We start from the raw sequence: 13,275 nt of genomic DNA on the forward strand, positions 1-13,275 counted from the left end.
ATAGTTCAAAATTGCAGTGCTCAACATTTACAGAATGAAAAGCTTATTACGTCCAAAATATACATGAAAATAACACACACAGCTCACTAATGGCTCTTGAGCAAAAATGATGCTAAATGAGGATATCTTAGATTACCAGATCTAACCGATAGCCTAGCAGTGTATAAATGTGATTTCTCACTCCTCTCACCAAATCTGGTAATTCGTGAAGAACTATCCAGAACTAGTAACTAAAAGAGCAGCAAAAAAATAAGAGATTTCAAAAGTTGACCTATACTAAAGCTTAAAAAGTTTAACATAGAAATCTTGTTTTTGCTTTAGCAGATTTTTTGTATTTTGCGTGCTAAAATCTTTCTGCATATTAAACAGCACCATGGGAATGGAAAAAGCTGAACAGGCTGTCACTTACTAAGGCAACAAGAGAATTTGAATTTACTTTCTAATTATTTTAATTAATGTTAGCACATCTTGTATTTAAAAGAAATATTGATATAAATTGCATGTGTACTAAGATCTTTTACTACAGAAAACTGAAGGATTACTAAGCTGCCTACAAACTAGTGCTAATGAGACTTTTTTATATTCTTCCTTTTCTACAAAAAATTCTTGACAATTTAAAAGCAGACTGCATTTACTTGTCATATAAAATTAAATCATGTGGATTGGAATACATGAATTTTTGTTCAAGGTTGAGAAGTCAAAAATGCCCAAAAAAATTTCAGTAACACTCTTCTTTCTACATTCCGGAGAAATATTTAGGAAACCATGCTGAAGAACAAAGCTGCACAATGCTGTACAAAATTTTAACAGAAAATATTATCTAGTAACAAAGAAATATGTAATTCATCAGCTAATCAAGAGAGTAAGGTGAGATGTTTTGAATTTTTGATAGTTTGCCATTAATCACTCTCTAAATTTTGATTTATTCACTCAAATACACTACTTGTGATCATCTCTGCTTAAACAAAACCTGGGATTTTTCAAAACACTCCATATAAATTCATAAAAAAATCTATTTAACATAATTATTTATCTAGCTACCTTTCTATTTTGATATACTGGGTTTTAAGGGGTAATAACTGCATTGTGCAGACATTTTTACTACTGCAATGTGCACTTGCTCATTCATTTATTTGCAATAATGCTACTTGTTAAAGACACATGCCCTATAATTTCAATTTCTGTATTTCTTTTGATGGAGAAATGTACATTTACTGAAAATGCGACTACTCTAGTGAATGCTTTATCATACAGTGCCATCTAATTTTTTTATTGCTCATGACTCACAGAATCTTTTGAGTTGGAAGAGAACTACAAGGATTATCAAAGTTCTACTCCTGGCCCTGCACAGGACAACTACAAGAATCACACCAGGTGCCTGAGAGCATTGTCCAAATTCTTCTTGAACTCTGTCAGGCTTGGTGCTGTGACCAGTTCCCTGGGGAGCCTGTTCCAGTGCCAAACCACCCTCTGGGTGAACAACCTTCTAGTATTCAACCTAAACATCCCCCAACTCATCTTAATGTCATTCACAGAACTATGTAAAGGGTTCTGGTAGGGACCAGAAATTGGAAATTCCTTATTTTCTTCCTACTGGCCCTTCCTCCATTTTGTCTTGTGTGTTCTACATCTATCTGCAAAATATGCTCTATCACACAAATTTTGAAATATTATCATATTTCTTATTCTTAGTTTTCATTTCTCTTACAGTAAAGGTAAGACTAAAGATAAGTCTTTGTTATGATCTTTCCCATTTGCCTCAGAGACTCTGGGATTCCTAGGTAAATCACTCTATCAAGACCAAGGCAAAAAGGACATTGAATAGCTGTGTTACAGGTGTTTTATGTCATAACGTTTGTTGCCCCATTCAGTAAAGAGCCATCACTTTCCTTAGCTGCCTTCCGGATGCTGCTGCTGTACTTGTGGAAGCACTTCTTAGTGCCCTTTACACACCTTGCCAGATTTACCTCCAAAGAGAGTTTGGCTTTCCTAATTCTATTTCTGCATGCTTGGACAGTGGCTTTATATTACTCCTGGGTCTTCTGTCCCTGCTTTACCCTTCTGTCTGCTTCCTTATCATGTTTGTCAGGAGTTTCTTTCTCATCCACACTTGCCCTGGGCCTATTTTGCTTGATGTCCTGCACATCAGGATGGACTGTTCTCAAACTTGGAAGATCTGATTCCTGAAAATCCCCTAGCTCTTCCAGACCACCTGTCATAGGATTCTTTCAAGATTTCTTTAAAGGACAAAGTGTTGCGCAGCCTAGGACAGTATAGCCTTTTGCCTTGTTCCCTCCATTAGAACCTTGAACTCCACCATCTCATGGTCATTGCAGCCAAAACATTTTGCAGCATTCAGATCCCCAACCTGTCTTTCCCTTTTTGTAAGTACAAGGTATAGCACAGCATCAACCTCCATCAGCTCCTCAGTCATCTGTGCTAGGAAATTGTCATCAATTTACTCCAGAAACTTAGTGAATTGCTTTTGCTCTGCTTTTGTTGTCTCTCCAGCAGATATTGTGGTGGCAAATTCTCCCTGGAAGACCAGGGACTACAAACATGAGGCTTCTTCTAGTTATCCAAAGAAGGCCTCATTTACTTTATTTCTCATCAGTGTCTAGCAAAATCCCACAACACTGCTTATGTCTATCTACTGGTTAATCCTCCTCCTGAACTCTTCAGCTGGCTCACCATCCATCCCTAGGCACAGCTCCAGGTATCCCTGCTGTGCTCTCACACACAAGCAAGTTTCTTTCTGCCCTTACTTTGACCTTGCTCAAGATTCTGTTTCTACCCATTGCAGCACTCAGTCATGAGAGGCAGCACATCACATCTCTGATCTCAATATCATCTTAGCTCAGCAGTTAGGCTTGCAGATCCCTGATTTCTCCTTTTTGTTCCATATGCTGCATGTAGAACATGGCACTTAGCTATGTCCATGTAAAATGTGACATTGTGTCCTCTGCCACTGTGTAAAACTGAAAGATATGGGGGTTTGGTGGCATTTCCATTCAAAGCTATGGATAAAACAGATATGAACTTTAAGTGACACTGAGCCTCTAGCATTAAAATAGGAGACTCCCATGACATCAAACCTTTATACCGAAGAACAGCCAATGTTCACACAGCAGCACTTATGGGAGGATGCTTTGAATGAAAAGTACTTGCCCACATGAAACTTCATGACTCTGCTTTTATACAACAGTTATATAAATATTTTCCACTAAAGAAAACCTGTTTCAGAACATTATAATAGGATCTGTGTTATTTTCCATTCGTAGCATTAGCCAAATATATTACAAATTGCAGAGGAAAAATGAAGAGTGAAAATTAAAGCCGAGGGTGAATTAAAAATAAGACAAACAAACAATACTTTACTAACTTCTACAGGTAGTAGAAATTTTTCTGAATTTTAATTGACAGGATAGAAATAGAAATAGCAATAACTATTCTTGTATAGAAAATTAAGCAAGAATAGCTAGTCTATTACTATGCAAATATATGTCATTAGGCAGTTAATTGCATTTTTGCAGATGCCAATGGACTTGAATGACAATTATTATTCAAAATTATAAGCAGCTTTTCACTGTATCTTTTTTTAGAAAAACAAGATCATGCAATAATTTGTTTCAAGCATTTCCCTTTGTCCTGTTTTGACACTAACCATTTTGACTTTGTATAATAAAATATGTTCCTATGCTATAATAAATTATATTTTCAACAAATATCACACTAGATTAAGAGTTGCCATGTTCACTGTGTCTCTTCTTATGCTTTCAAATCTATTTATACTCACGTGTATAACATTCATAATATACAAAAATGACCTGGGCGTCAGTAGTGATAAGCAGATTCCATTCAGCTTTAATAAAGGAAAGGCACATAGAAGGAACTGGAGGAATCTTTAAATCTATCCCCATTGCATTTACTTAAGCAAAACAAAAGATTAAGAAAATTGCCATGTCAATCTCTCTATCTTCTGGTTTCAGTAACATAAACCAAATAAACAATTAAAAGAACAGTCATGATTTCTAATTTATTTTTTATCAGTACTGATTTAAAGACAGACCTTCATCCAGATTTTTGCTCCTAATCAACAAGTTTTCTATATCATCAGAAAAATAAAGTACTGTTTTCAAGCAGTGTTTTTAATGTGAAATTTAATAAGTTATGAAGAACTTAAATGAACCATTTATTGTTAATGGTAGTAAACTGTGCTAGAATAAATAGAATCTCCTTCCTAAACCCACATGCTACATACCTAGTCCTTCTCAAAATATCCTAGCCTAAACAGAAGTATCAAAAATACCACATAATTAAAAGGCATGCAATTTTCCAAATCATAGAATCAGCTTTTCAGTGGTCACAAAGAAAACTCTCAACACCACAGAATTACCTAAATGAAAAACTTCATAGTCTGGAAAGCAATTTTAAGTATAAAGTCAAAAGGAATTTTCTGATGCATCTTAGTGAAAATTTATTTTCCATCCTCATGGATTCCTCAAAATATCTTATTTTCTACAACAACCTATGTTTCTGTGTATTTCTAATTGAAACCCACCAATAACATTACCACTGGATTCTCAGGTGACACCTGTTAAAAGTCTGTGACAGGCATAAGGTTTGGTGGACAGTAGCTGCCTTGGTAATAATTTACAGATATTTTGAAAAAAATCAGGTGGTTTATTTATATGGTTTACACTATCATCAGAAATTTAGCACACAGATCCAGTTCTTTCAGAGCTACAGGACAAGAATTTTCAAAAGCTCTGAACCACTGACAATGCTTAACATATCTTTTGTAGTATCATTTAACCTTGTCATTGAATTCTAAGTGAAAAATAACATGGAGGTGACAGAAATCCACAGACATCTCACAATCTTCTAGACTGCTACTGGCCTGCAGTGTCATATCTGAAAAACATCTTTTAACACAGAGCTACTGAAACTTCTCAAATATGGCTGCAAGACTGGTCAAGGTGCCTCTGCCACACTTGCAAGCAGTAAATTTGCAACTTAGGTCATCTAACACTTAGGTCATCCGTAAGAGGCTCAGGATGTTACTATCTATTACTGAATTTAAAAACATTTTTAGGCTATCTGAAGTTGCTCATCTGGGATTAAATTTAATTTTTTTGTTTGGTTTAATGATTCAGTGCAAATTCATAATCTCAGAAGAAGAATAATTCTAAATAGTAGCATTTGCTACCTTGAACAGCTGTAATTACCAATACTGACAACACTGTGTAGCTGTGCAAGGGTGCAGACATAAACTGAACACCTCAGGTACTCATAATTAATGAGAATATATTAAATTGGTGCTTCTGGTCTACATAAATTCATTGTGAATGCCTGAGTACACAGATACAGACAAACTACTATATAAACACAAGCATATATGCAAAAATTAGCATACTGCATAGAAACATTGCACACAAACATTTAGAAGTCTCCCTAATTGAAGAATTATGGGGTTCAGTTCATATAACTTGTTATGGCATCCATTTCCAGCAATTTCCTCAGCTGCTCATAAGAGCAGCTGACAAGGTATATGTCGAAAGTCAAACAAATTTGAACAGAAAATATAGACGAAAATAGTACGTACGTACCATTTGACAATAATATGAAACACCTAGTATAAAGCAGTTTTTGAAGTGCACACCACAAAGTGAAACCACACATAGAAATGGGCCCTATTTGTGCAAAAACTGCAAGAGAAAACAATCCAAAACCTCAATTCTTCATTTAATCAGCTGACAGAGAAACAGAGTTTAAAATCATCAGTCATAATTCAGTCATTCTGCCAGGTCACTTTACCTTCTGTATTTGTATATTTTTATTCATACGTCCACGCACATATAAATGTAGAAGCAATATGTACATGTATATATACAAATAAGCTACACCAGATGATCAAAGAGAAACAATCTGCATAGATACAGAGGTACAAAAACTCAGGCTGAAATAAACTCTTTAAGCTCTAAAATGGAAATCTAGAAAGAACCCCAATGTAGATGAAGAATACATGTTAAATTCTGTAGCTTCTCAGACTTATTTGTCCAAAGCATGCTATAAGCACTATTTTACCCAGGAAAAAAATACTAGGACAAGCTTAATTCTCAAGGTACTAAGTCCCAGAGAGACCTCTGAAGAAAATACTGTTTTATTAAATCTTATCTCAAGACATGGTTATAAAAGCATTGTCAACAGCTCCAGTAACTAAGCTTATTAAACTTTTATCTTCACATGGCTTCTGCAGCCAAATAACAGCTGGAAAACTGATAATAAAGAAATTTAATCCATCATTTTTACGGATGAAATTAATACCTGTCAAATTCACTGCTGGCAATTTAATATAATAGATTTAAATTAACTACTCTGTTTCTTTTTTAGTTTAAGATAGCTCAGAAAAACAAGATGATGCTTCTTAGTACTGCAAAATTCAAGTCAATTATTGTACATAGAGAACAATTGCAAAGTGAATTGTGTGCAGTATGCATCACAGAATCAGTTCTGACTATATACGTTTAAGCACAGTTTTTTTCTGATCAGAGACAACAAAAATCCTGATTTGAAAGAGTAGAGCATTAAAAATCTGTGAAGGGTGACACTTAACAAATATCCCAAAATTTTTTAGAAATGTATTGCACCTCAAAATTATTTCTAATGAACTAAATGTGGACCACTAGTATATGACATTTTAATTAAAAATATAAATTATAATTAATAAAGCAATCTTGATCTCCAGAAAACTGCATAGTAACCACCCAATGCATAGACTAACAAAAAAATATTACAATTATACATGACTTGATTCTGCACATTCACTTAATTTTAAAAGATAGAAGGTCAAAGCTTGTGACAGGTAAATAAGACACAGTTGAGACAATATTGCAAAAGCAGTAAAAAGAGCACAATCCAGCCAAACCTAAAAAACTAGCTTAAATGAGAAGAGTAAAAGCTCAGAAATTAAAAAGGTACTTGAAAAGCACTTTCTTTGAGAGGTTAAAAAAAAATGAACTGAAATAAGCATAAAATGGGCAGTTTGAAATCACCACTCACAGTGCATCAACAAGAACAGATGGTTTGTATAAAGCTGTTCATCGTTACTTTTCATCCACATTTTTCATCCCAATAGTGAGATTTCTAGCATGTTAATTGAAAATAGGCCTGCATCTCTATTGGTTTGAAGTTATTAGCTTTAGTTAAGTGGAGTTGCAAATTTACAATTACTACTGCTGCATTCCCTTTGTGATGTTGTGTTGAGGCTTTCAAAACCATGCAGCATTTCAAAAATCCAAAATCTTTGCAACAGACAACCTGGCATCTTTGGCCACTAGAAAAGCTGTTCCTTGCATAGTGAAACCACTTCTTGTAAAGCCACGATGTCTCCTCGGTATTTACGTACTGACACCTTGAACCATAAACAGCAAGGGCAATGAGAACCACAGAAAGGTGTCAGAACTTCCACAGAACAGGCAGTTTTTGCTATGAACTGAAAGCACCAAGCTCAGTCAGAAAATGAACTTTCAAGGAATCACAGAATAAGATGAGCTGGAAGGGAAACTCATGGATTGGCAAGTCCAACTCCTAGAGTTTCACTGAGTACCGGATCTGGTGAAAGAAAAGATACTGTCATGTCAGACTTACACAAAAAACTCTCAAAAGCAATGGGAAAACAGGAATTGACTTAAAAAGGAAAAAGTTTCCAGAAGATAAGAAAATGCCAAAGCCAAAGACACTCCAAGTTAAAAACTGCTATAAACAGACAAAATGGCAAAGGAGCAAAGTGCATTGGATATGGAACCAGGACTGAAACTTAAGATACTCGTGACTGAAGATGAGTAACAGAGTATTGAAAGTCAGCAAAAAAAGCCATACAGGAAAATCAGATGCGGAGAGAAAATGGAACAGACCTGCTGAAACAACACCAAGGGCAAAGAAAACACAGGACTTCTTTTGAAGGTTTAGGTGATATCAAAGAGAATCGCTTATAAGAAAAAAATAACAAGAAAATGGAGAAACAAAAGAGGTACATACTCTGGGGAGAGTGGTGAAAAAAGTTTCAGCAACAGCAATAACTTTTCTAATTTATAGTACAAGACATTTATGGCATTTTTTGCTTAAGTGAATTTCAGACCAAAAAAAGAAAAAAAAAAAGAAAGGAAAAAAGAAAAGATAGCAAAGAATACAGTTCTGACAAACTCATAACAGCAAATATATTTAAGAGGTGGTGGGGACAATGGGAGAGACATAAGATCATCTCCTGGTAACCAAGCTAATGAGATAAACCAGCAAAAGGTCAGTTACAGCAGGAGACATAATGGATATGAATTTATGAGTCAGAGTGAAAAATAGTTAACTCCCTAGGACACAAACAACTGAACCTTGACAAAAAGAGCAGCAGTTCAATATATTAGATAAAGGAATTTAACATGAAATCAAAATTTATACATGATGTGCTTCAGAGGAATAACCAAAACATTAAAAATACTACGTTATTTCTCACAACTCCTAAAAATACTGTTATTTCTCAAATCATAACATGACAAGGGTGCCATTGTCATAAATTGTTAAGATAAATACTGTATGATACACATTATCCTAAACTGGTTATTGGAAGGAAAAGATTATAAGTGGAAGAATGGTGAGGAGGATGGTAGATTTGCTCAAGTGACTTTGCAGCTGGGATTGCGAAAGCCTGGAGATTACCAGTATGGGAAATCCCATATATTATGTCTACTGCTGTTTATCCTCTGTCCATTTTAAGAAGTAGACTATCTGTGCTGAGATAACTTGGGTGTTCACAGAGACTTGGAGGTACTCTCATGGACAAGCCTGAAACTGCTGTCCTGAGAGTGAGATCAAAGCCCAGAAATCATAAATAGCAGAGGAAGACCACAGCATGGTGGTACGATACGAGGGCCCGTGCTAAATGGCTGCACACAGCAGCCCCATTACCCATCAGGATGGGCTGAGCCTGGCAGTGCCTGCTCTGTGCCTCGTGTGTCTCTGCTGCACAGCTGCTGCTTCAGGGTCCTCCAGTAGGAGAGGTAATGAAAAAAATTAACTCTTTGCATCTCAGCCTGGGTTTGTGGTTGTTCTGGCCACCTGGCTGTGTCGACACACACCTGTAATGCAATGTTCCAGTTTATTATAAAAATGGTGCTGACGTGCAGTCTTCAGTCACTGTCTTTGCTGAACTCATGAGGTTCTCCACAGGCTGTGTCAGAAAGGTGCTACTTGTACCCCAGAAACTGTTGCCATTAGATGCCCTTCTCACAGGACTGTAAAATGTGACCTTTTTTTCAGCTTTGTATCTGAACTAATCCTTTTGGTTGATGGGGCCCACTGCTGGTGACTGTCTGAAAAAATAAAACTGTAATAACACTGAGGGAACGACAATTTTCAGTCACTTAGCCTTCACCTAGTCTTCAAGTGAAGAGTATCCTGGAAGAGAAATGCTGGAAAAATACTCCACCTGCAACTGAGCATGGAGTCATATTTTCTGACAAATGGTGCAGAATTTTTTTCTTTCTTCATTTAAAGTATTTCTGGTTTTTTTTAAGAGGTAGAAATAAAAATCTGAAAGTGCAAATAAGTCCAGAAAGATCTAGCATCGTTTTAGATTATATCATAACATAGCATATTCAAAGTATGGCATGAAAAACAAATATTCACCAACTAATATCAAACATGGAAGGACAGTCCCAGAAAAGCAGATTTAACAGCACTAGAGGTTCTAACTTAAAACTGTCTTAGGAGGCAGGATATGCCAGAGAAAACTTCCAATAGATTTCTACATTGTTAGCAATCTTTCCAAATGAGCACACTGATTTAAAAAGGACTTGGAAACCTTTGGGACATTTTCTGAACTTTAGTCACAATAGGAAGTTTCTATAACAAAATCCCCAGAAAAGTCAGTAGGGCAAGCCATCTATCTAACTTCCTCAAGTTGTAAATGAGAGGAGAATTGTGCTATAAGACAAATGTTATTGTTTCAGTTGCATTTGGTAATTCAAAGTGAAGCCTACAAATGAGCTATCTCATTAGTTTGAGCAGATGGATCAAAATTAAAGACTGAATCACCAATTCTTAATTTCCCAGTAGCCAGGAAGAGCTTGAAGTCTTGCAGAAGATGAATGTTGAAAAATCATCATAAAAAGCTTCTCTCCATCTGTCAAAACACATGCCTATAGAATGCAATTACTCCTACCAACCCTAGCCTTAAAAGATGAAAATATACATACATCTAATAAAAACACATGGATGTGTAACTGTAGCCAAACCTCACACCGCAACCTACGATATGACAGTGACACATTAGCATGAATTCCATAAGAATAAATTATTTCGTTCTGCTATGGTAGAATTCTTTGACAATGAGTCAACAGAACAGTAGATAAACAACAATGAATTTAATTCACTAAGACATTGGAAAGACTCTGGTCAAGAATCTTAAAAGAGACAACATTGTGAAAGCTTGATGGCCACAGGAAGATCTACATTAACTCAAACAACTTTACTGAGGAAAGTGTTTTTCTCTGGTTCTGGTACTTCTTTCTAGCATTTCAGTATAAAACAGAACAGAGGTTTTAGGCTCTCTGGAGCATTGCTAATGAGATCTGTGTCTGTCACACATTATTGCCTGAACAGATATAAAATCTCAACCATGTCCTGAATGTCATACAGATACATAACAGCTATGGAAATTTTTTCTTAAGTATTTGGGGGGAAGAGATGAATACATCTTTTTAAGAAATATATTTAGAAACAATAACAGCTTTGTTTAAAAGTATAAGAAGTTTGAACATATTTAATGTTAACAAATACAAGTTTTTCAGACAGCACAAACTAAGAAAGGTAACAGAGCATGATGATAACAGCCTACGGTGAATGTGGACGCAAGGCAATGGGTTTCTGAAAACTTGGAAAATCGAAGGGCATTCTCAAAATTATGCAAAGACACTGAAGAAAACCTTTCTAGTGTAATATTAATTAATATTTGCTCATATTAATCTTTCACTATAGGGCAGGCATCCCAATGTAGATATGTCTAGATAACCTTTTTTCCCCCACTTTTTAAACATCTGCAGGTCTAATGATTAGAAAGATCATTTGTCACAGCACACTCATTAGAAGGAAAACTCCAATTTTTCATGTGGTACAGTACAACAAATTATAATTAGACAATGAGCTGATGTACTTGATTTTGCATTCTCAAAGCCTGGTACTTGTATATATCTCATTTAAGGTTATGGTATTTTTTTTTAAAAATATCAAGACAAATATGAATCAAATAGTCCAAGGAAAAGTCCAGTGTAACTCTTGCCATTTAGATGTTCTAAATGAGAGCTCTGCAACATAGCAGAATAAACACTTTCAAAAAAAGAAAATTTACAATCATATGAATCAAATTAACCAAACTGTTCTGAAATCAAACCAACATCTATATAGCAAGGGAACCACACTTCTGCTTTGTCCAAAATTATATGGCTGTTGGTCTGAAATACAATTTTCAAAAACTGAGATCAGCAACATGTCCTTTGCTGAAACTGTAACATTAAGTAGACTAGGGTTCTTCTCTTCACCTCTTAAAACTGTAGCTCATGCCTTAAAACAAAGCACAAGAACTAAAAACTATTCACAAGAAAAGCTACACAAATATTTCCTATTAGAATTGAACAATTTACTGTACTTGAACATTTTCAAATAATATCATATATATTTGCAGTCACTTTTCTCCTCAGTGTGAATTAAAGAGGGGGGAAGAAAGGGGCAGAAAATATGCCAAAATAGCATACAGACTCCCTGCTGGGAATCCAAGATACATTACTTAGATACTACTGAGTATCAGTACTTCAGCTAGCGAAATAAACAAAACCACAACAAGGAATGAAAGATAAGAAACTAAATGTGCTTCAGTGTTAGGAATTTGGTAATGTTTATGCATAATTGACAAACAAAAGTTTCCCTGGAACTGCTAAAAAAATTTCATTAACAGTCTTCACTCAGGAAAATAACAGTATTTCTGTAAGTAATCTTCATGAAAGTTTTCTGAATGTAACAACAGTAACTGATATCAACAAGAGAAGGTAAGTTGAAGAATGGAGCTAAAGCAAGGCAGTGGGGGCAGGAGGATAGAAGGCTGTTGCTGAAGTATTTTTTCCCTTCCCAAGTCATAAACCAACTGTTCACCTTTCAAAAAACACAATGAAATTTTTTGTGAAAAGGAATAAATATACAATTCTTAGTGTGACTGTATGGGACAGAGTTTCCCTCATTTTTATATAAGTTATTTACTGAAAAGCTTCTTCAAGCATCATAAGAGCACTAGCATTTGTTCTTGCTTTGAAGAGGTGCCGTACCTGCTTTATGTGCAAATTTCTAACAAAAATGAGACATGGTGTGGGAGTAATTCAGGACCACAACTGTAAAAGAATGAGAAACTATTCAGGCAAATGAGTTAGGCCCATATTCCTAGTTGAGGGGAATGTCAGACTTGAAAATTCACTGCAGAAACTTCTACTGTAAAGCAAAATGAAGGATTACTTCCTTTAAAAAGAAAACAGAACACAAACTCCAGGACATTTCAAATTACTTATGCTGAACCCTTACACACCACATCTTAAATGCTACATAATCCTCATCTCTCATCTCTAACACAAAAGACTAGAATTTGAAAGATACAGGAAAGGCTAAGAATAATAATTGAGTGCTTAGTTTTCAATTTTTTTTAATCTTTAAGTGTACCTGTTATAAGGTCTCTAAAATACTGACCTACTTTGCCTTGTAATTTTAAAAAAGTGACATAAATACACCTTAATTACTTTATAGATTGTAAAGTACTGGGAATTTTTACCTCTCTTAGAAGCAAACACTATTTAGTCAGTTTACATTTTCTTGCATGCTCTTTCTATGAAGTGTTTGTAGGGTTAGAGGCTACCTCTGGAGAGGTAAAAGAATAAATCTTAATACATCATTGCGATGATTTAACTTCTTTATGTATGTTCTGAATGGAAACTAAACTAAAAAAATACATACCTGGTGTCCAGCCATTATTTGCTTCAGCACACTTTCATAACATACTTCATCCATATGATTCAGCTGCTGCACCTGAAAAACAAATATCACAGTTCATATTAAAATAACCTCTGTCTTTACAGATTACCTACTACATTTCAAGCAATTTAGAGTGATGCATGAAAGATAAATTTGATTATACAATTAAATTTACAGTATATAAATTCCCATTCCAAAGACAGAATTTTGCTT

General features: G+C 35.2%; 1 protein-coding gene across 1 annotated transcript in view; it reads right to left on the bottom strand.

Moving 5' to 3' along the window:
- The window catches only part of ASCC3 (activating signal cointegrator 1 complex subunit 3), a 251,696-nt gene that overhangs the window by 129,223 nt on the left and 109,198 nt on the right, over nt 1–13,275 (bottom strand). Inside the window, exon 13 of the mRNA XM_062489907.1 lies at nt 13,045–13,116. Coding sequence (XP_062345891.1) covers nt 13,045–13,116 — 72 coding nt within the window. The remainder of the gene's footprint in view (nt 1–13,044; nt 13,117–13,275) is intronic.

Source organism: Cinclus cinclus, chromosome 3 (assembly GCF_963662255.1).
Source record: "Cinclus cinclus chromosome 3, bCinCin1.1, whole genome shotgun sequence".
NCBI lineage: Eukaryota > Metazoa > Chordata > Aves > Passeriformes > Cinclidae > Cinclus > Cinclus cinclus.